Source organism: Dermochelys coriacea, chromosome 23 (assembly GCF_009764565.3).
Source record: "Dermochelys coriacea isolate rDerCor1 chromosome 23, rDerCor1.pri.v4, whole genome shotgun sequence".
NCBI classification, from domain to species: domain Eukaryota; kingdom Metazoa; phylum Chordata; order Testudines; family Dermochelyidae; genus Dermochelys; species Dermochelys coriacea.
This window is the reverse complement of record NC_050090.1, coordinates 16,287,584-16,310,921: the sequence shown is the minus strand read 5'-3', so window position 1 is coordinate 16,310,921 and position 23,338 is coordinate 16,287,584. Positions and strand designations below refer to the sequence as shown.

Genomic DNA, 23,338 nt, shown 5'->3' with positions numbered 1-23,338 from the left:
CTGCGCGGAAAGGGGGCAGAGCGGCAGATGCAGTAACAGGCCCTGGGGTGTGGGGGGGCCTGAGGGTGTAAGGGGGCCCCTCCCGGGGGGCCCCCCTATTTCACAGGGCTGGCAAAATGGCTGCCTGGAGAGAGTCCCTGAGTCCCCCTCCCCCGCAGAGTCCATGGAAGACTACAACTCCCACGAGGCTTTGCGCTCAGACAGGGCGGGGAGGGGGCCGCGGCCGGACCAATGAGTCTGGAGCTCGCAGCAGCGCGGGGAGCACGCGCCCGCTCCCCCCTCCCCCGCCCGGGGGCGCCTCGTGCTGGAGACGGTGCGTCTCGCGCCTGCCCCCTCCCCTCCCCTGGCTGTGGGGGGAAGGAGTGGGGGAGGGGAAAAGAGGAGGGGGAAGGGGGTGAGTGGGTGACTATGGAGGCATGGGGGGAAGGGGTAAACGGGGTGACATGCAGAAGGGAATGGGGTAAATGGGGGAGGGGAAATAAGGCCTATGGAGGAGGGTGAACGGGGGGGACTTGGGGGATTTAGGGTGAATGAGGAAGGGGAATGGGGTACATGGGGGAGGAAGAGAGTGGAATAAAGGGAGGGAATGAGATAAATGGAGGGGGGGTCCTTGGGATGGCGCGGGCCCAGGGAGGGAGTTGGGGTGCAGGGAGGGGGTGGGGAAGGAAGAAGGGGGGCACATGTGTCTGGGGAGGACTGGGTGGAGGGTCAGAAGCTGGGGCCCCTTATTTGGTGGGGGTGAATGAAGAGACCCGCCCCCCAGCTCCACATATGCAGGAATCAATACGACAGGGCCGTGCAGTCTTTGGGGACCATGCGTCCGTGGTGGTGGGGTGTAGGTTGTGGGAGCAATGGGAGTGCGGGGTGTCGGGTTGCAAGCGGCAGGGTGTTCCCCGGGGCACAGTGGCCGATGGGCAGAATGATAGGGAGACCCTGGGAATTCAGAGCTGTTAGGGAGGGAGCTGGGAGTCAGGACTCCTGGGTTCCATCCTCTGCTCTGGGAGGGGAGTGGGGTCTAGTGCTTAGAGTGTGTGTGTGGTGGGAGGTCTGGGAACCAGGATGCCTGGGTTCTTTTTCCCACATCTGGGAGGGGATGGCACACCGTACATCTTTTTGTTACAGGTGTACACAGGGCCTTGCACAACTCTTAGACGCTACCTTAGTACCAGTATCCGGCATGTTTCAGAGCAGCAGCCGTGTTAGTCTGTATTCGCAAAAAGAAAAGGAGTACTTGTGGCACCTTAGAGACTAACAAATTTATTTGAGCATAAGCTTTCGTGAGCTACGGCTCACTTCATCGGATGCATTCAGTGGAAATGTGCATTGAATCAGGTTGAGTGTGTGTGAGCCAACAGGGTGTTGTGTGCGTGGCTAACAAGGGTCTGGGAATCTTCTGTGCATGTCCGCGCGCGCCTCTCACACTTTGGCACCTCGCCATGCCAATAAAGCATTAGTGGGCTGAGTTAAATGTGGCCGGGGAAAAGTGGATATTGACAGATTCTCTCTTAACTTTGCAGGGGTTTGACACCTCTGAGGTATCACAGCTGAATTCTCCCCGAGGGGGGACGAGGGGAAGGAGACATCCGGGTAATCTGCCTTTATCTCACCCCCTCCCCATCTCCATCCTTCTCCCCCTTGGCTGGGGCAGATGGTCCACCCCACCTACAAACTCCTTCCTCTGTGGCAGAGACTCTGCTGGCAATAGCACAGCCCAGACAGAGGGTGGAGGAGAAAGAATTGCTTCTTCACCTGCTGGGCAGACTGTTTTTGCTGTCCCCCGGAAGTTCTTCCTCGGGAGGAAGAGTGTGGGTGGGTGGGTGGGGGGGGTCTTCTCCCCAGATGCACTGCCCCTCCTTTGGCTGCCTTGTTGGGGGGAGCCCAGGCACAGAGATGGAGGGATGGAGCAATCCACCCCCTTAAGGATTTAATTGAAGTCCTGCAATCTTGGTAGGCAGGAGCGGGGGTTTCGTGAGGGAAAGGGGAGGAGGGGTGGGTGTGTGTAGTCTGGGGGGTGCATTGTGCGTGGGACTCCATGCTGTCTGCAATGCTTCTCTTTCTGCTGAATATGGTTAGAAATTGGGGCCAAATGGATACAGCCAGGGATTTGGTGGGGCACCATTTGTGAGCGGGGGTGGGTGGGATGTGTTTGCAGGATGATTCATTAGTGTGCATGTAGTGTGAGTGTGTGCGCTCTATTGTGAAGGATGCTTATTTAGCGTGTGTTGAGGAAACAGGTGTATTTATTGATGGTGTATGTAGGTGCGTTATTTGCCGGGAGATGCCTGTGGAAATCTGGTGTTACTCTTACGGTGGTGGGGAGGAAAAGACTTTTTGCTTCAGTTTTCTAACCCCTGCCTCTAAACGTTGCCACAGAGTCACTGGATGGAGAATTATCTCCCCCTGACCTCATTTTTTTTTTAATGTGGCTTCTGTCATTTGCTGTCTGTACCCCATTGCGCCTCATTCTGCAGCTGTTTGTGAGACCTTTTGTGTGTGGCTTGGGTAGCTTTCTTCCTCCATCTCTTCGGAATTATTTTTTTTTAAATTTTTTATAGCAACCCGGATTCATCTGATCTGGGGAGGTGGGGTTTTCCTGTTTAAAAAGAATTTCCTTTCGCTCGGGTTTGTCGTTCAGGTAGATTTATTTTGGGGGTGGAGGAAGTGGATTGCAATTCCCTGCTCAGCTGATCTGTGAAACGAAATACCAGTTTATGAATGGCTGCTTAGAACCGTTCTTTGTAACTGTGCCTTCCTCTTGTAATTTATACCGTGCTCCCAAGCCAGGGTTTGTGTAGGGGATCCCTGCCAGATTTTTAGGGGACAGGGATTTGTGGGAACGAGGCTTGCTTTACAATTAAGCTGTGTCGTAACGCAGAAAAGAGATTGAGCTGTCTATTTCTTGCTTCTGCATAAAAGATTTAAAGTGCCAGGCATTCTCCTTTATTCACGCTGTGTATTTGTCTTACGTGATTGCTTTTGAGTTGTTCTTTTTTTATTTTATTTTTTGACTTCTTAAGTTGTGCAAGTCATGTCCTGTTTTAAAAAAAAAAAAAAAAAGCCTGCTTCATTGATTGAGTCCATCATTGTGGTCCCCCGTTTTATTTCTTGTTGCCAGTGGTGAGGTCAGGACTCCACAGATGTCAATATCTGGGTCACGTTAGTGAAGACAAAATCTCCCACGGCTTGGAATTTCGGTTGCTTGGTAGCCGCCGGCCTTGGAAAGACGCAGCGGGAAGCCAGGAAGGTATAGTGGCTTTTGCAGTGCCGCGAACAGTCTGGGAAAACTGGCTTCACCAGAAGGGGTGACAGCCACATATCAGAGGACCAATATGGCAAGAATTTGAATACAGGAATACCAATATGTTAGTGCAAAGAAATAAATTAATATTGAGCTGGATGCTTTGGTGGTGTGTATGTGTCACAATTGCGTAAGTGTTATACCAGTACAGGGAAGCCGTTATACTGGTATAGAGATGCCTTATACTGGTCCCTTCCTGTCCGGCAGTAGTTCTAGCAGTATAAAGCCTATTTGTACTGATATAACTGTGTCCACCATAGGGGAGTAAAAAGAAAAGCAGTACTTGTGGCACCTTAGAGACTAACAAATTTATTAGAGCATAAGCTTTCGTGAGCTACAGCTCACTTCATCGGATGCATCCGATGAAGTGAGCTGTAGCTCATGAAAGCTTATGCTCTAATAAATTTGTTAGTCTCTAAGGTGCCACAAGTACTGCTTTTCTCTTTGCGAATACAGACTAACACGGCTGCTACTCTGAAACCTGTCATAGGGGAGTAGTTAACTGTAGTTAAACCAGTACAACTGTTGTGTGTAGACAAACCTGTCATTATTTATTAGGTGTATTATGGTAATACCCGAGGGCCCCTGCCTTCCATTGTGCTGGTTGCTGTATATTATTCGGTGTATTATGGTATCAGCTCAGAACCCCATGCCTGGACCAGGACCCTATGATGCTAAGTTCTGTGCATTATATATTAGATGTATTATGTTATCAGCTCAGCGTCTTGGTCCTGCACCAGGATCTCATTGCAGTGGGTGCAGTACATTGTATGTTAGGTGTATTACAGTAGAGTCTGAGAGCCCAAGTCCTGGATGAGGACTCCTTTTTGTTGGTCCCTGTACATGATATATTAGGTGTTTTATGGTAGCACATCAGAGTCCCAGTGAGGGGTAGTGTGTGCTATATATTAGGTGTATTACAGTAGCAACTGAGCGCCCCAGTTCTGGACCAGGACCCTGTTGTGTTGGGTGCTGTACGTCATGTAGTAGGTATATTACGGTAGCAGCTTAGAGCCCCAGTCCTGGACCAAGACGTCATTGTGCTAGGTACTGTAAGCTGTATATTAGGTGTACTGTGGTAGGGCCTGAGAGCCCAAATCCTGGACCAGGACTCTATTGTGCTGAATTTAATATATTAGATGTATCATGGTAGCACATGTACATTATATATTAGATGTATTACGGTAGCAGCTCAGCACCCCAGGGATTGACCAGGACCCCATTGTGCTGGGTGCTGTATGTTTTATATTAGGTGCCTTCCGGTAGTAGCTCACAGTCCCAGGCAGGGACCCGGGACCATTGTGTCTAATAGTTACACCAGTACAAAAACCTGCAGGTAGCTCTGGCTTTACTGGCTCGCCTCGAGTTAGGTGGGAAGGCTGTGGGGAGCAGGTAATTGAACCGGGTATTCGACGCACCAGCCTGGTGATCTGATGCCTGGAGCAACCGTCCTCTTTCCTTGTATTCCTGTCATTACCTGTCGTTAGTGGTCGGTTCCCATGGGGATCATGTAAAGGATGGGGGAACGGGGTGAAAATGGCTTGCGCTATACAGGAAGTCAGACTCGAGAGGATCAATGGGCTCTTCTGGAGCTCTGCTCTGCCAAACAATGGTGAGCGATATGTTGCCTGAGACATCACTAGACTTCAGAGTGAAAGCAGAAGTTATTTGCATTGTATGTAGCTGGCTGTTTCAGTGCTCTGTTAATCACAAGCTCAGACATCTCGAAAAGGGGGAGGGAAAATTGCTAGTCAGCCTTTTTTTGTTTTTCTATGTGCATGCTTTTGACTGTCCAGAGAACAGCCCCTGTAAACAGCAGGAAGTTTGACTGGGGGAGGACCGTTGGGTAAGTTCCCTTGGAAAGGGCTGGCAAGGTGAGGTTTCCAATTTGATGGTAGCATTAGTGGTAATTATACGATTTGACTAAGTACTTTGTGAACTTTTTTATATTTGGCAGGGGTCATGGCAGGTTTTCTAAAGAATGTACCAATTTTCTGAAAAGGTTTAAAGAAGGGAAGGTTCAGACTTTGGGTGGGGTTTAGTACTGTTGTGGGGAGTTGAGACCCCTGGGCTTTACTCCTGACTCTGGGAGGGGAGTGGGGCCAGCGAGTTGGGGGTGCGGGTCTGTGAGCCGAGACACCTGAGTTCCATCCCTAACTCTGAGGCGGGTATCTAGTCAATTAGAGCAGGGGACCTGGCCTCCTGGTTTCTATCCCTGGCTCTGCAAAGGAAGTGGGGTCTAGTGGTTAGAGTGGCAAGGTAGAGGCTGGGAGTCAGGACTCCTGGTTTCTATCCCTGGCTCTGGGATGGGTGTGCATTCTAATGGGTTAGAGCACAGGGCTTGGGGGAGGTGGGAGCCAGGACTCCTTGGTTCTGTCCCTAACTTGGAGATGGGTGTAGTGTTTGTGTTTGTTTGTACAGCGCTCAGCAAAATGGGGTCTCAGTTCATGCTTGGTGCCCCCAGGTAGTACCCCTATATAAATGCATAATAATAATTGTACGAAGTTTAGGTCAGTAGCATTGGGAGCCAGGACGCCTGGGTTCTCTTTCTGCCACTGATGAGCTCTGTTACTTTGGCCAAATCACTTAATCTCTCTGTGCTTGATTTCCCCTCCCTATAAACTGGGACTGAATACAGCTTCCTGAATATATAAGGTCTTGTTTACACATGCAAGTTAACCTGCTTTAACTATACATAGATACATTGGGAGGGTTAAAGTGGTGCACCACCCTTGGTTGCGGTTATATCAGCATAGCTTCTTCCTATACAAGAAATGGAATGAGGGAGGCAAGTGTAAGGTGTCTTTACACAGGTATACCCACCACACCTGACCTCCTGTATAACCCAGGTTAGAGAACTCCCTTGAATAAATTCCTGGCTGAACAAGAGCAGATCTTTGAGAAAAGCATCCCATCTTGATTTAAAAATTTTTAGTGATGAAGACTCCACTATGCCACTTGTTAAATTGGTCTAATGGTTAATTCCTCTAATTGTTAAAAATTAGCGGCTTGTTCCCAGTCTGAAATTGTCTAGCTTCAACTCCCAACCTGTGTACAAAAAGTACACGTAGACCCCACTTTCCCTATGTGGAGAAATGTCCCCCCAAGTACTGGTGAACGTTGCTGTTCATATTTGAGAAACATGCCCACAGGATGTATTTCTGTCTTACAAAAAGCACCTCATTTTGAGGAGCAGTGTTAAAACAAAAGCGTGCTGATGTGTCTCTGACTTTATCCAGGCTGAAATGTTTGTTTAAAGTGAAAGAAAATGGCTTAGTCTGTGAGAACCTTTTGACTTTGCCAGAAATGACAGCTCGTAGTCCAAACCATGTTGTGCTGATGCATTCCGTGGCTTTTGATTGTTCAGCCATGGAAAGGACTCAAGGATCTGGGGCTAGCTCTCTAACACAAAGTCCTATTGGTTGCCACTTTCATTTGCAATGTGAATTCTTGAATTCGTCACTGTTTTGTGTCTGAATGGTGACCTCTTTGTAAATTTGTAGACTGCTTGGTTCCAAGACCGGTAGTTGTGATTATCTGGTGTCACCTGTATAACACAGGCCATAGAACTTCCCCATAATAATTCCTTTTGAACTAGAGCATGTCTTAAAAAAAAAAAAATCCAGTCAGTCATCGTAGCTTAAGTTTGTCCTTTGGATCTAAATGATGGCAATATGTGGTATATTGACTGTGAGGACTTACTCATCGCTGTAGGGTAGGACAGATTTTGAAGGGACTGGTGTTCTCTCGTGTGTAACACAGGCTCGTGATTCATGGATGTTTAGAAATAATAGTGACAAAGCAAGACTAGGACCAATTTGGTAAAATCCAAATGGGGATTGTTTGTCGGTGAACTGAGTGACGTGTCTGTCACTGAGAGAGAGTTCAGTACAGCTCAATTTGGCTTGAAGGCCCAGCAGTTGAGCATGTGTTGTGTGTCGACACTTGTTAATGTATCGTTTCAGCACCATAAGAATGGCCATACTGGGTCAGACCAATGGTTCATCTAGCCCAGCATCCTCTCTTCCGACAGTGGCCAATGCCAGATGCTTCAGAGGTAACGAACACAACAGGGCAATCATTGAGTGATCCATTCCCTGTCACCCATTCCTAGCTTCTGGCTCAGAGTCTCTGGATACTCAGAGCATGGGGTTACATCCCTGACCATCTTGGCTAATAGCCATTGATGCACCGATCCTCCCTGAACTTAGCTAGTTCTTTTTTCAACCCCATCTTTTATTGTTGGCCTTGGCAGATAACACATTTTCCCTGTCGTCTGTTCCATTTTGCCATGGTGGTTGATAATAACAATGTGTTGCATTTCTGTAGCTCTTTCACTCTTCAAAGCGCTAAGCAGAATAATTAGAATTTCTTCCCTGCAAATGTTTAGAGCATTTCTGTGGTGTTCTTTCTCGCCCCCACTGATTTGTTCTTGTGCCTAGCGTTTGACAGAATGGCTTTCATTTACTTTGGTTTTCTATTCAGTACATTTCAGATGTTCCTGTCAGGATGGTCTTGTGAGGTGCTGAGCCGTGTGTGTGTGTGTGTGTGTGTGTGAGAGAGAGAGAGAGAGAGAGAGAGAGAGAATGCAGTGTTCTACTTGAGTATATCTTGGTAATCTGTTCCAAAGGTGAAGTCCCCTCGCTGTTAAAAATATACACTTCTCTCCAGTCTGAATTTGTCTAGCTTCAACTTCCAGCCATTGGATTGTGTTAGACCTTTGAGTGCTAGATTGAAGAGCCCCTTATTAAATATTTGTTCCCTGTGGAGGTACTTGGACTGCAATCGGGTCTACTTTTAACCTTCTCTTGGTTAAACTTAATAGAGTCTGTTCCCGGAGTCTCCCTCTTGAATCATCTTCATGGCTCTTCTCTGAACCCTCCCCAATTTGCCAACATCCTCCTTGAACCACGGACACCAGAACTGGATGCAGGATTTGCACCGGGGCCAAATCCAGAGGTCATAGAACCTCCCTGTTCCTACTTGAGATTCCCCGGTTTATACATCCCGGGATCACGTTTGCCTTTTTGGCCCCAGTGTCGCGCTGGGGGCTCGTGTTCCACTAATGCTCCACCATGATCCCCAAATCTTTTTCAGAGTCACGGTGTCCCTGGGGAGAGTCCCCTATCCCATCAGTATAGCCTACAATCTTTGTTCCCAGATGGGAGTCTATATCTCGTTTGACTACGGCACAAAGTGACTGCAGCACCATCCTGTACTCCTGGGTTCTATCTCTGGCCTATTGGGCGTAGCAGTCTCCGATCCTGTCCCCTACCCAATAGATCACACTGCTTTTCTCAGAGCATGAGAACCCCACTGTAATCTGGATGAGTTGCTGTGTCCTATGCTATACGTATTCTTGGAAGGCTTAGATTTTTATCAGTAAGTGTTTGCAGCCGTCGATTTCACTGTCCATAGGCACACCCAGGAAGATAGTAATCGAGACATACCGATAGGCAAAGTAAGACACATGCTGCTTGAGAACTTTGATTTAAGTATACTTACTTTATGTATTTTGATGGGTGGTGTTGACAGTTTGCATTCTAATGGCTATCAAGTGTTAACTTTTTGAATCTCAACATGTATTATCATGAAATAATTATTGTTTGGCCCCTCCCCCATTAATTTTCAGCAACTGAAAATTTAAATTGATAAATATAGGGAAAAATGCTTAAAATCCATAAATTTATACAACTTTGCAAATTTAAATGGATGAAAATAGGAAAAAAATGCTTAAAATGAACACACATGATAGCCGTCAAAATTAAAAAAAAAAAATTTGAATTCTGTCAAGTTTAGTTATACAAGAGGTCGGAGTAGATGATCGTAGCAGTGCATTGTGGTCTTAAAATCTATGAATCCTGTGTTTTTGTTGTCTTGTCCCTCCCCCACCTTCCCCCATCATTAGCAGATATTGGATCTTTCTAGCCAGATGAAGTTGGTTGGTGCGCTTTCTGGATCCCTTGTCTCTCTGTGTTGTGGTATATCTTCTCCTCCCTCAGGGAGGTGGTCTCCTGGGTATATTTCTTTTGGGTCACTGCTCTGTGTATGAGGGTTGAGCTAAGAGAGGAAAGATGAGTTTGTGACGTAGTTTAAGGTTCGCCTTCTTAACAGGGAGGGGAATTCATGCCTGGAATACCTTACTGAAGGCTGTGCTGGATTCTCCATCACTGGCCATTTTTGAATGAAGATGGGGTGTTTTTTTCATAGAATCATAGAATATCAGGGTTGGAAGGGACCTCAGGAGGTCACCTAGTCCAACCCCCTGCTCAAAGCAGGACCAATCCCCAATTTTTGCCCCAGATCCCTAAATGGCCCCCTCAGGGATTGACCTCACAACCCTGGATTTAGCAGGCCAATGCTCAAACCACTGAACTATCCCTCCCCCCACATGGAAGAAGCTATAAAGGGGGAAGTGACAGCGCCACTGGGCCTCACTCCCCTTACAACACAACACCTGAGGGACAAAGACTGCAATGCGGGAGGGGGTCCCAGGCAGGACAGAAGAATTCTAGCCCGTGCATGCAAAAGCTACAACCTGCCTGTGCTAACCTGATAGATCTGCTCTGGTTCAACCAGAAGTGAATTCTGGGCTACCAGCGGCCTGAATAGAGGATCCCGGTGTCATGTCTGGCTTTATAATCTATGAGTCTGTGAACAATTATATTCTTCTTATGTGTTGGTCCAGTTCCCGGCCAAATGAGACCCTGATCTCATCTGGACTACTTTTAATGTGAATAATAAAATACATCTGAGTTGAAAACCACCGGGCTGGAATTTTTTTTGTCATTGCCACTGATGGAATGGGGTGGGCCTTTGAAGTCAAGCCCTTTCGTGGAATTTGTCCTCTTCTGGTTCGTTGCATGGTGCTGTAGTTCCCCATTGGACGTATTTCCTTGTTTTCAGTTTGTTGTCGTGTGGGCAAATCCATTGAAGTAGAAAAAGTCCCCTGTCAGGTACCAGTGCTTTTGTCTTTAGTGTGGGCAATGGAATCTGTCTTGGATCTGGTTCTGTTCAATATCTTCATGTATGATTTGGATAACGGCGTAGAGAGTACACTGGTAAAGTTTGTGGACGATACCAAGCTGGGAGGGGTTGCAAGTGCTTTGGAGGACAGGATTAGAATTCAAAATGATCTGGACAAACTGGAGAAATGGTCGGAAGTGAATAGGATGAAATTCAATAAGGACAAGTGCAAAGTACTCCACTTAGGAAGGAACAAGCAGTCGCACACACACAGAATGGGAAATGACTGCCTAGGAAGGAGTACTGTGGAAAAGGATCTGAGGGTCATAGTGGACCACAAACTAAATACAAGTCAACAATATAATAATGTTGCAAAAAAACACCCAAAAAGCAAACCTCATTCTGGGTTTTTTTAACAACAGTGTTGTAAGCAAGACATGAGCTCTAATTCTTCCTCTGTACTCAGCACTGATGAGACCTCAGCTGCAGTACTATGTCCAGTTGTGGGCACCACGGTTTGGGAAAGATGTGGACACACTGGAGACAGTCCAGAGGAGAGCAACACAAATGATGAAAGGTCTAGAAAACATGATCTCCAACTGGTAAGATTTAAAAAAAAAAAAAAGGGGGGGGGGAGTTTGTTTAATCTGGAGAAGAGAAGGCTGAGGCGGGACATGTTAACAGTTTTTAAGTACAGAAAAGGTTGTTTTAAAGAGGAGGGTGATAAATTGTTCTCCTTATCCTCTGAGGACAGGACGAGAAGCAATGCGCTTAAATAGCAGCAAGGGCGGTTTAGGTTAGACATTAAGAAAAACTTCCAAACTGTCAAGGTAACTAAGCATGGGAACAAATTCCCTACGGAGGTTGTGGAACCTCCATCACTGGAGGTTCTTAAGAGCAGGTTAGACAAAGCCCTGTCGGGGATGGTCTAGATAATATTTAATCCTGCCTCAGTGCAGGGGACTGGACTAGGTGACCTCTCGAGGTCCCTGCCAGGCCTGCACTTCCATGATTTCTAAGGGACAGCCATGTTTAAATAAAAGCCAGCTGCTCCTGGGCACCCTGAAGTTCCCCTGAGTTATAACATGATGCATTTTCCCAGCAGAGAAGAGGCCTGAGGCAGAGGGGTTTGGGGGCAGTTGCAGAATGTAAAGAAATAGAAGATGGCAAAAAACCTGCTTCGATCCCTTAGTCCGTCTTACCGCCTGCAAGCGATGCTTTTGTGTCCTCCGTGGAAATGGGGAACTCTTGGTCACCCTCCTCTTATTTGACATATTTGAAGATCCTTATTGTCCCTCCTCTCCTCTCCACTTCACTTCTCTAGGCTAAGCATGCCCGTTCTCTGAACCTTGCCTCATGTTTTCTAAGACACCGATCATTTTTGTTGCTCGCCTCTGGACTCTCCAGTTCGTTCACATCTCTCTTAAGGTGCAGTGCCCCAAACTGGTCACCGTACTCCAGCTGAGGCCTGAGTAGTGCCGGGTAGAGAGGGACAATTACTTCCTGTGTCTTCCGTATGACTCTCCTGTTCATACATCCCAGAATGACATTTGTCTTGTTTGTATCACACTGTTGACACATGTTCAATTTATGACCCAGTAAAACCCCTGGGTCCTTTTCTGCAGTACTGCTGCCTGACCGTGGTGGATTTAATTTTTTCCTTCCAGAGTATAGTACTTTGTGCTTTTCTTTACAGAAATTCTGCCTTATTGAATTAATACTGCTTCTCCAGTTTAGGTTGTAAGCTCTTTAGGATGGGGGCTGGCTATTATTGCATGAATTTTTACGAGGGAGGGTAATTAACCACTCGGACAGTTTCCCAAGGGTCATGGTGGCAATATTAAAATCAAGATTGGGGTTTTTTCTGAAACTACAAGCATGAATTAGTCTAGGGAAGTTCAGGGGCCTGTGTTGTACAGGAGATCAGACTAGACGGTGATAGTTTTTCTTTCTGGCCTTCTCTTCTGTGAATAAGAAGGGGCATGATAAAAGGAACTGAAATAATGACTGGGATATGTAAGGGAGGCATAGAACTCCTGCTCTCTCTTTGTCCTAACACCAGAAGAGACACTAAAGATGGCTAAAAGGCTTCTTCCACGCAGCAAATGGCTGTGGAACTCCTTGCCACAGGAAAGTGATGAGGCTGAGAACTTAGCCAGGTTCAGAAAAGAGACTGGACACTTATATGGCTATCAGGACTATGTAAAGTCATTATAAGGAGTAGTAACGAATTCTGGAAGGGATATTAAGCTGACTTTTGTGGTATGGCAATATGCAGTAACCCATGTAGGGCCCTGTTAAGCTAGAGGCTATATGAACACATAATGAAACTTTGCAAACTGAGTAGTCTTAAGTGTCCCATGAGATCACTTTCCCACAGTCAAACCAGCTCTTGCTGTTAGCTGATTTCCCTGATCTTCAGTCCTACGCTTCCTCTTTCTTATTTTCACACCGTGTACATAGAGGAATTGGTGCATCAGGGGCCTCCATGCCCTGCTTATTGGGACCCCCTTTCCTAAGGGTTAGGGCCCCCCTTTCCTAAATTGCCAGCAACTGATCTGATCTGACACCGTGTGCCCTGTCCTGGGAAATTTCAGAAGTGAATTGTAGCTGCAAAAAACCACCCCCATTTGATCACTTGGCTCCAGAAAGCAAGTGGTGGCTTTTGGGGCATGTGTCAGCTACGTAGATTCACAGATTTTAAGACCTTGAGGAATCATTAGATCCTTAGTCTGGGGATCTCCTGTATAATACAGGCCAGGGAACTTAATTCTGTTACCTCTGGGAGCCAGGACTCCTGGGTTCTATCCTTGGCTCTGGGAGGGGAATGGGGTCTAGTGGTTAGAGCAGGGGGCTGGGCACCAGGATTTCTGGGTTTTTGCTTGGCTCTGGGAGGGGAGTGGGGTCTAGTGGTTAGAGCAGGGGAGGCTGGGAGCCAGGACTCCTGGGTTCTATCCCCAGCTCTGGGATCCTTTCAAAAAGGCAGCCCGCAGAACTGAGCCTGGTGTTCCCGATGGGGCATTGTTGTAATGCAGTGCTCACAAGACCAGGAAGTAGCTTGACACAGCAGTGATATCCGTAGAGATCATAGTGGAGTCTGTTAATTCATCTCTCCATTTCACATTTCCTTGGTCCGGCGTTCTCAGTGATTAAATGCACTTTCATTGAGCAGGGAAATTTACGTGTGCGTGGGAGCTCTTTAAAAATTGAAACTTCCAAAACCGCATCCAGACCCTTGCGTATTGCAGTTGCTGTGCTTTCATCTGGGCTGGAAACCCAGGTTTCACTGGGCTTGGTTAGAAATGATTAATTAAGGACCCATAATGTGCTCAGGACAGAAAATAAATACAGCTTCTTGGCCACGAGAATTTACAAGCTAAGAGGCCAGTATGTCTGAGCCAATGCATCTTAGCAAATCCAGAGGGAAGAGACATTTACTGAGTTATGAGGAACTGGGAGTTTCTCTTCCTGGCTCCACGGCTGATGCACAGGGCATACCACCTTCTGTCTTTGTGCCTCAGTTTCCCTTCCCACCTTTTGTTTGTTCTTCTGGGCCTGGGCCATCTATTGCTATGGGTTTGTACAGCATCTGGTGCAGAGGGGCCCCTATCTCTGTCAGGGCTTGTCCGATGCCACAAGGGCCTGTATGGTGCCCCATGGTATTGATTGGGTGGCTCTCTGCAGTGTCTGGAACCACGAAGGGGCTGTGGTCTCAGTCGGGGAGTGGGGGGAATGCTGCGTACAGCACAGTGTTGGCCTTCATCTCGGTCAAGGAGCCGGGTTAGTATTGCCGAGCGAGTTCCCGGTTCATTCCTTCGCTGGCTGGGGGTGGGAAGAAGCCCTCAGAGATTTTGCACTTCTGGTGGCTGCTTCATGATTTACCTTCTGAAACGATCCTATTCTTCTCCCCCCCCCCCCCGCACGCCCCGGTCTCCTTTCAGGTTGCTATGGGGATGCTCTGAGAGGAAGTAAGTCCTAGTAACGTGCCAGGTGCGAGGAGGGAGGACACAGGCAAAAGGTACCAATGGCTACAGATTCCAGCGAGCCGGCCAGCACGGAAGATCCGGAAAAACCTGATGGAGTTTCTCTGAACGGCAGGATCCCGACTATCGAAGCTGCTTTAATCATGCAGCCTGCCGGCGCCCCGGCCTCCGGGGGTGCCACAGAACGGAAGCGGTTCTTCCGGAAGAGCATGGAGATCATGGAGGAGGACAGAACCGCTGAACCGTCTCCCAGGGATGAGCGGGAGCAGGTGGTTGCAGGCTGTCGCCGAGGGGACCAGCTCTCTGCCAGTGTGCTGGGGCAGGAGGCCAGGAATGAGTTGGGTTCCAAGGCGATTTCAGAGGCCTCCAAGGAGAAGACCAAGAAGGAGATCGAAGAGGAGGCGGAGATGAAAGCAGTGGCCACCTCGCCCAGTGGCCGCTTCCTGAAGTTTGATATCGAGTTGGGCCGAGGGGCCTTTAAAACCGTCTTCAAAGGGCTTGACACAGAGACATGGGTCGAGGTAGCCTGGTGTGAACTGCAGGTTAGTACAGCAGATCTCATTCTGTGCAATAATTGGTGTGTTTTCTCTTAAATCTCCAGCTCCTGGAGTCCTGGGATTATGTAAAAAACTAGGTGATAGCCTGGGCTGTAAAACCTGTGGCAGCTGGGACAAGTAATCTGCCATCTGTGCAGTTGCCAATGAAAATTGTTGCATGCAAATTAGCTGCAGAGTAATGGTGGTGCTTGGTTGAGTTACCTCTGATGTATTCCCGGCATGGGTGACAGGCTGCGGGTTTGTAAATCTAGATCTGCCCTAGGAATTATGGTGGGGAACTTGTCTGGCCTGTATTATACAGGAGGTCAGACGAGATCCCAGCAATCCCTTCTGGCTCTGGAATCTGTGAATCTCAGGGGTGATTGAACCTGCTTGTAACTGTTTTCTTCACTTCACCCTGACCCAACAGACATTCTAGGCTTCAGAGTGACACACAGATAGAGTGACACTCCTTGAATCTTAGTATACGCGTAGGCTAGGAATATAATCCTCCTCCTCTAAGACTTGGGAGACCTGGGTTTGATTCACTAGTTCACCATAAACTTCCTTGCATGACCTTAAGGTAACATTATTTAGCCTATCCGGGGTTCACTTTCTCCATCTGTATAGCACTGCCCTGCCTCGCACGGGTGTCATGACAAGTCAAGAGTGTGAAATGCTTTGAGCGCCGCAGGTAAAAAGTGCTTTGTAATTTTATTTTGGGGAAGTCCTATAGATGGGGTCAGACTTGATGACTATGGTCCCTTCTGGCTTTGGCATCTGTAAGAGCCTGTTACTTTTTTTCTTTGATGATGATGATGATGATTAAAAATCTCTGCTCATGCTCTCTTTTTAAAAAAGGCTCAGAAATCAGAAGGCCAATAACCCCTTCTCTCCCTGACACTTGAAATCTGGTGAGATCCGCGTCATTGTTTTAGGTTGGACAAACCCCCACGAAGGATGGTACAGGTTTACTTGGGCCTACCTCAGCCCCGGGGGCTGGACTGGCTGACCTCTCAAGGTCCCTTCCAGCCCCCCCTTTCTGTGTTTGCCTGACGTTCAAGCCAGTCTTGTGAATTTTTGCCTCGGGGGTTTGTGGATGCTTGGGGCCGGCACATGCATGAGGCGTGTGCGGATGCAGCCCCCCGTGGCGAGTTTTCTGTTACTTCTGCTGTTGGCTCTTCCACCGATCACCTGGCCAGGCTCAGCCCTGCCCCTCAGAAAGGGGCGGATTGCTGCCTGTCACCCTGCCCGGGATTGAATCCTTGTGTCTGTCTGTCTTTGTGTCTGTCTACACCTGTTTTCTTTTTTATTTGAAAGGGAAGCTCTGTGGGGCAGGGGCCAATTTTTTGTTCTGTCTTTGTACTGTGCCTGGTGCAGCAGGGTTTCTAGTTGGGGGGGGGCAGGGCTGGTAGGTGCTTCTGTAATACACCTAATAATTAGCAATAATGATGTACAGCGCCTAGCACAATGGGCTTCTGGGCCACGACTGGGGTCCTAGGTGCTACCGTAATACACCTAATAAATAATACCATGGGGTTGCACTCCTCACTGCGCTCACTGTATGCACTCTCCATCCCCCCATAAACTGCTTTGAATGCCACCCTCCCATCCCCCTCTATTGCTGAGACACCCTGCAACCCCCCCGATCTCCCCCTATGCCAAGGGCTCCATGTGTCCCCCCAGGTCCCTCATCTCCCATACCAAGGTCCCCCATTTCCCTCATTTCAGTGGCTCTGGGTGCTCCTGTTCCCATTTCTCTCCAGGACCCCCCCGACCCCATGAGATCAGTGCCTCATTGTGCTAGGCGCTATACAGACACACACACACACACTCAGATCCTTGCTGGAAAGAGCCTGTACTCTAAACAGAGAAGACTGCAAAGGGCGGGAGGGCAAGTGGATGCATGGGATGGCAAATGGGAATCGTAAAATGAACCAAACTGTCCTCCTTCCAGAAAAAGAAAGTGTGTATAGGGGGCATGTGATTTCATCCAAGGGCTCGGGTCTCTTCACTAAGCAAACCTTGTGGTCTGTGGGGACGGTAGGGGATATGTACTACGTAAAGAAAACCCCAGGCTCGCTAATCTAGCAGAGGTAAAGCAGAAGAACCAGCCACTGGAAGTTAAAGCCAGACAATTGGAAATAAGACACCAGTGTATCCCAGTGAGGGTGATTGACCATTGGAACAAACTCCTGAGAGAAGTGTTTGGATTCTCCATCTCTTAATGCCTTTAAGGCCAGATGGGACACCTTTCTGGAAGAGGCCTGAGTCAAACACAAGTTATTGGGCTCAGTAATGGGGAAGCTAATTGAAATTTACCAGCCTGTGCTACCTAGAAGAATAAATGATCTAATGGCTTTAAACGGTAGGAATATCAGGATAATTCAGGCCACTCCTTCGTGACTGGGCGTGTCTAGGCAGTGCCTCAGTTTAGGACAGGAAGTGGAAGAAGATGCTATATCCAGTGAAACCGCAAGAGAGAATTTTGGGACTGCAGAATGTGGGTTGGGATTTGACCAGGACATATGTGGTCCTTCGGGGTGGGGATTGTAATGACTCTTACTCCAGACTGCAGCCCCTTGGAGGTGTTGGGCGGCTGCCTTTAATAACTACAGGAGCTTTGGTCTTAACTTACCATGGTAAGCTCTTTTGTGCACTTCTGTGTCTGGGCAGTGCCCAATACAACGGGGACTTGATCTCAGCTGGGGTAGGGCCTGTCTCTCACTGTGTGTTTGGGCAGCGCCCAGCACAACGGAGCCCTGATCTGAGCTGGGGCCGGGACTGTCACTCGCTGTGTGTCTGGGCAGCGCCTGGCATGACGGGACCCTGATCTCAGCTGGGGCAGGAACTGTCTCTCACTGGGTGTCTGGGCAGTGCCCGGCATAACGGGGCCCTGATCTGAGCTGGGGCAGGGACTGTCTCTCACTGAGTATCTGGACAGCGGCTGGCACAACGGGGCCCTGATCTGAGCTGGAGCAGGGATTGTCTGTCACTGAGTGTCTGGGCAGCAGCTAGCACAATGGGTCCCTGATCTGAGCTGGGGCAGAGACTGTCTCTCGCTGGGTGTCTGGGCAGCGCCCAGCACAACGGGGGCCTGATCTCGGTCGGGGTCATTCAGCACTACCGTATTATGTGTAAATAATCTAGAATAATGGCTCTGTAATCTAGAACTCTTCGTATCTTTTCAGCACAGCTCCCAGCTGCAGCTTTACTGCTTACAGATTTTTCCCCTGCAGGAGCTGGCTAGGGTCCCCATAGCTGGCCTGTCCAATAGACACAATCCCCCAAAGAATTTGTCATCTCGACCTCCTTATCTGGGGGTAGAGTACCTATAATAATGCTATAGTGGGTGTCCCGAATAACACATTGATCGGGAAAGCCGGTGGGGAGGGAAATGTGCTATTTTAGAGCAAGTCAGGCCTTTGCCAGTGAAAATCCTCTTTGTTTACCAGGGAACATCGAGCTTCTGAACAGTGCTGATTCACAAGCCAGTGTGTTGCTGGTTGTGGGTCCCCCCCCCCAGTGGGAGGCAGAATAGTTACCATAAACGTAATAATTAGTTTAATTTTCTGCACAGGGATTTTGATCTGCCGAGCCTGGTCAGAGTTTTCCACTCCTCATGCATCCGTGTTCAACCAGGGATGAATTCAGGGCAGTTTGGTGGCTTGTGAATCTAGAGAGCTCTGGGGTGGGGGGGGGCGTCAGCTTGGAGCAGTGCTAGTTGTATAAACAGAAGCCTACTGTGGTCGCCTTATCTGTTTCCGCAGTCATTGATCCGGCTGGCCAATCAATACCCTTCCACTCTGTGGCAGAATGACGGGTGTGCTAACGGGACCCCTGAGCTTGAGAGTTTGCGAGCAGAATGTTCTGTAGCAGGACCCTGGGTTTGACTGTCATGTTGTACATGGCAACTCCTTCCTGAGCCCCTCTGCAACTCCCTTTATGGCATGAATAAGGTTGCCAACCCTCCAGGAGTCTCCAGGAATTAAAGATTAATCTTTAATTAAAGATTGTCATGTGATGAAATCTCCAGGAATATTTCTGACCAAAATTGGCAACCCTAGTCCTGAAGCCCACTACCTTGCCGCAGCTGTAGACTCCATGTCTGGCCACCTTCGCATGTGGCTCAGTGCGCAGAAACAGCTTTACCTGGTAGTCCCATCTGTCTGTGGTGGGTCATCATCCAGTGAGACAATGGCAGAGCCAGGCCCGGAGCTGATCCAATAATGCGTTCGCACCTTTAGCTTTCTCTTCTGAGCACCTCCCAGTCGGTGGACTTTGAGTCTCACCACGGGCAGCTGAGAGAGAGAATCCTTGTCTCTGTTCTATGGGGTGGGGTGCGGGGGGAACTGAGTCATGGAGAGCAAAAGAGACTTTACCAAGGTTGCACAAGAAGTCTGTGGCGAAGGCAGAAAGTAGACCAGAGGGAGAGTGACTCAGTGGGTTGTAGCCCCTAGCCAGGCCCAGATTAACAAGTCTGCAGTTGTTGCACTTGCAGAAGGCCCTGGCCAGATGGATCACAATGCCAGTTGCTGAGATTTGGCCTGCACGACAGAGGGGCAATCAGGGCCCTGCGAATGCAGGGTGGGCGACGGGAGCGAGCTGGGATTGGGAAAAACAGCCCTACCCTGGGATGGGAGGGAGCGGCATCCTGAGCTGGTGGGAGGAGGAGGTGCCGTGAGTGGCCCGGAAGGTCTTGGGGACAGTGGATGGGTGGGGAGTGAGTTGTTGGCAGGTTATGGGGTGAGTGGGGGGTGATAGGGTTGGAGGTTGCAGTGAGCGTGGGCATGTTTGCATGAAGACAAAAGACTCTCCATTGAGGATGGCTGGCCAGGGGCTCAGAGGCCATGATGATTAGCTGTCCGGAAAAGCAGGCCAATCCAGCAAGGAATTGTGTGTTTGAACATTCAGCATGTCTCCTGTCAGTGCCAAACTCAAACACTTCTCATGCTCCACAAAACTTCAGCTGCTTCTCATTCCTTAGCCAAGTCCCTTTGTTTACCTTTGTGTCTGTTTGAGAGAGAGATTTGCATCTAAAACCCAGTGTGCTGGGGCAGTCCTTCCTCCCCCCCTCTGAGGCCAATTCCCTCCAATGAGGGAAATGGACGGGCATTTAACAAGTCCCTACAGCCCTGTATGGATGGGGATAGAGTATCCAGTAGGTAGTCCACAGATTAATTGGTCTTTTTTAGCTATTGCCAGGAGTGATATTTGGCCTTGGGGAATGAAAATCAAACCTTTTAAACTGTAGCATGGAAGGTAATCTGGTCCTAAAGGCCTGCCTCTTTTCATCAGCAAGCTTCCCTCCTTTCAAATCTCCCAGCTATCAGCAGATCTGAGTGCCACTTAGATGACTCTTTATTTTGGCTTATTAAAGGGTAAGAGGTTATGTTGGAAGGGCTGTGCCTTTGTAAAGCCACCCGCAAGAGGAAATTCTGAATGTGAACTACCCCCAGAAACTGGGTTATAGAGAGGAGCATCAGCATTTAAATAAACTTCCTGGGAAGTCCTGGAAAGTGGTCAGGCCAGTTCTGAACTTGCAGTAACAGCAATGAAACAACAAAGAGAGAGGCACAGGGAGCGGAAACCTCTGCAGGCGAAGAGGAGGAAAGGCCAGCCTTGCCAGCACTCTGCCAGCTGTAGGTCCTTGGGAAAATCACTTGAATTTCTCCATGCCTCCGTTTCCTGGTTTCTGTCTTGGGGGGGGGGGCAGGGGCAGGGGCAGGGGTCCGCTGCTAGAAACCTGGGTCTAGTTCTTGTATCCCCGGTTCGAAAAGGATGTTGACCAAGTAGAGAGGGGTCAGAGAAGAGCCACAAGAATGATTAAAAGATTAGAAATGGTGTCTGAGAGTGACACATGCCAGGAATTTGGTCTATTCAGCTTAACAAAGAGAAGGTTAAGGGTTGATTTAACAGGGTGGGGAATGAATAATTGGAGCAGCTTACCAAGGGTTGTGGTGGATTTGCCATTACTAGACATTTTAAAATCAAGATGAGCAGATCTTTTAGAAAACATCCCCTAGTTCAACCGGGAATTAATTCAGGGAAGCCCGGTGGCCTGTGTCACACAAAAGGGCAGACTAGATGCTATGAATCTATTTTATGACCCTAGAACTGTTGCCTAAAAAGCCTCATCCTAGTTGTGATTTATGGGCATTTTACATATAGGTAGATATGGTCCCCTGCCTTAAAGAGCTGAGTTCGTTGCCTGAGTTGGCAAAAATGTCTTCACTGAAGCCTTGTCTGTAGGAAAAAGCTATACATTTTCACTCTCCCAGTCTAGCTATTCCCTTTATTGTACCAGTATAACTGCCTACCCATTATGGCTTCTGCTGGTACAAGGATACCGCTCCCCTTGTCCACACAGCTACACTGATACACTTTCAAGGGAAGAAGAAGCTCACCAGAAGGTTTCCTAAATTCGTAGACGTAAAGGGACAAACAGATGAATAGAGCCCTAGGCCAGAGGGACCACTGTGCTTGTCTAATCTGACCTCCTGTATAACGCAGCCTATAGATCTGCAATAATCCCTTAAAAAAAAAAAAAAAAGCCCATCTTGATTTAAAAATTGCTGGTGCTGGAGACTCCACTACCACTCTGGGTAATCTGCTCCAGTGGTGGATTCCACTTGGTTAAATATTTGTCTTCTTCCCAGTCTGAATTTGTCTAGCTTCAACTTCCAGCCATTGAAGCTTTGTCTGCTAAATTGAAGAGCCCATTCGAAACCTTGTGTTCCCCACATAATCAGGTCATCCCATAACCTTGCCATGGCTAAGTGAAATAGATTGAGCTCCTGGAGTCTATCTCAAGGAAGTTAAACATCTAAATACCTTTGTGGCTCTGCGCCGAGGTGCAGCCACAGTATAATAGCTAGACAATCATTCAGCTGTGACTGTCGGGAGTAACAAATGAATCTGCTTTATTCCCCCTTCCCCAAATGTTCTCCCCGTTCCAGGACAGGAAGCTAACCAAAGCAGAACAGCAGAGGTTTAAGGAAGAAGCGGAGATGCTGAAAGGCCTACAGCATCCAAACATCGTCCGGTTTTATGATTCCTGGGAGTCCACGGTGAAGGGGAAGAAATGCATTGTGTTAGTCACTGAGCTGATGACTTCTGGCACCTTAAAGACGTAAGTCTGTCTGTCTCCTCTCCCCGCTCCCAGTCATACTTGGTGCAGGCCTGCTGAGTTTTAACATGGTTGCCCCTTGGTCTTGTGTTCTGTGCAGGAATAAATAACACTTCCGCAGTCACATTCTCCATACCAGTCATGATTTTACAGTCCTCTGTCATACCCCTCCTCCCGTCGTCTCTTTTCTAAATTGAACAGTCCCAGTCTTTATAATCTCTCCTCATGTGGCAGCTGTACCGCCCCCCGAATCATTTTTGTTGCCATTCTCTGGACCCTTTCTAATTCTAATCTATCATTTTTGAGATGGGGTGACCAGTATTCCAGGTGTGAGCATGCCATGGATTTATAGAGTGGCATTATGATAGTCTCTGGTTTATTCTCTGTCCCTTTCCTCATGGTTCCTAACATTCTGTTAACTACTTTGACGGCTGCTGCATGATGTTTTTGGAGAGCTATCCACAATGACTCCAAGATCTCTTTCGTGAGAGGCAACAGCTGATTTAGACCCCTTCATTTGTATGTATGGTTGGGATGATTTTTTCTGTTGCTTACCGACATTGAATTTCATCTGCCATGAGTCTTATTTCAGTCTGGTCTTTTTAAACCCTGCTGGAGTTCTGGCCTGGTCTACACTACAGAGTTAGATTGATGCAAGGCAGCTTACATCGACCTAACTCTGCAGTGTCTACCCTAAAATTTCACTCCCACTGACGTAACTTGCCTGCTAATTAATAATGCCACCTCTGTGAGTGGCATAGAGTCAAGGTTGATGTAGTTAGGTTGATGTGGGGTTAGTGTAAACACTGCATTGCGTACGTCGACTGTTGCCGGCTTTGAGAAGCCATCCCACGATGCCCCACTCGGACAGTTCAATCGAGACAAGTGCGCCTGGTGAGGATGCATCCCACCAACACGAGGAGCAAAGTGTCGACACACAGAAGTGATGTAATTACTGCGGCGGCTCAATGCTGATGTCAGTTAGGTCAACTTTATTTTGTGGTGTGTCGACATGGCCTCTGTGTCCTTCAGCGTCAGCCTTCGTGAGCCAGAGTCGGCAGAGTTGACGGTTTTAGCATTATCCCTTAATGACTCTTAAGTGTAGATGATGAGCAAGCCTATGCCTGCTTGCAGAGAGACCCCCTAGGGAGTCAAACCCAGGTACCCAACGGTTATTACCAGCTTGCTGGCTAGTCCAGGTATGGGATGGGGGGTCTTGCTTTGAGAAGGGTTGACACCTTGGGGTTGGCATAAAGAAGAGAGATTTGGTGCTGGCACATAGGTAGGTTTTTCCAGCATCCCATACAGTGAGGCCTGTAGCTCCTTTCCCAGATTGATAGCAGGTATTACCACACTCACCTTGTCTCAGCAGGCTGCTAGGTGCTCTGCGTGCATCCCCACTATAGACAAAGGCTGTGTTGGTAAA

The 23,338-nt window shown here is 48.3% G+C and overlaps 1 protein-coding gene across 6 annotated transcripts in view; it reads left to right on the top strand.

The window, feature by feature from the left end:
• The first annotated feature begins 228 nt into the window (after nucleotides 1-228).
• Nucleotides 229-23,338, top strand: part of WNK3 (WNK lysine deficient protein kinase 3) — a 55,180-nt gene continuing 32,070 nt past the window's right edge. For 2 of the 6 annotated variants that reach the window (XM_038381225.2, XM_038381219.2), the window contains exons 1-3: nucleotides 1,630-1,947; nucleotides 14,206-14,789; nucleotides 21,743-21,915. In XM_038381225.2, coding sequence (XP_038237153.1) covers nucleotides 14,289-14,789; nucleotides 21,743-21,915 — 674 coding nt within the window. In that variant the 5' untranslated portion in view covers nucleotides 1,630-1,947; nucleotides 14,206-14,288. Of the gene's footprint in view, nucleotides 314-1,629; nucleotides 1,948-2,176; nucleotides 3,245-14,205; nucleotides 14,790-21,742; nucleotides 21,916-23,338 lie in introns of those variants that run through there. The other 4 variants (XM_038381223.2, XM_038381220.2, XM_038381226.2 and 1 more) reach the window with 4 other exon arrangements.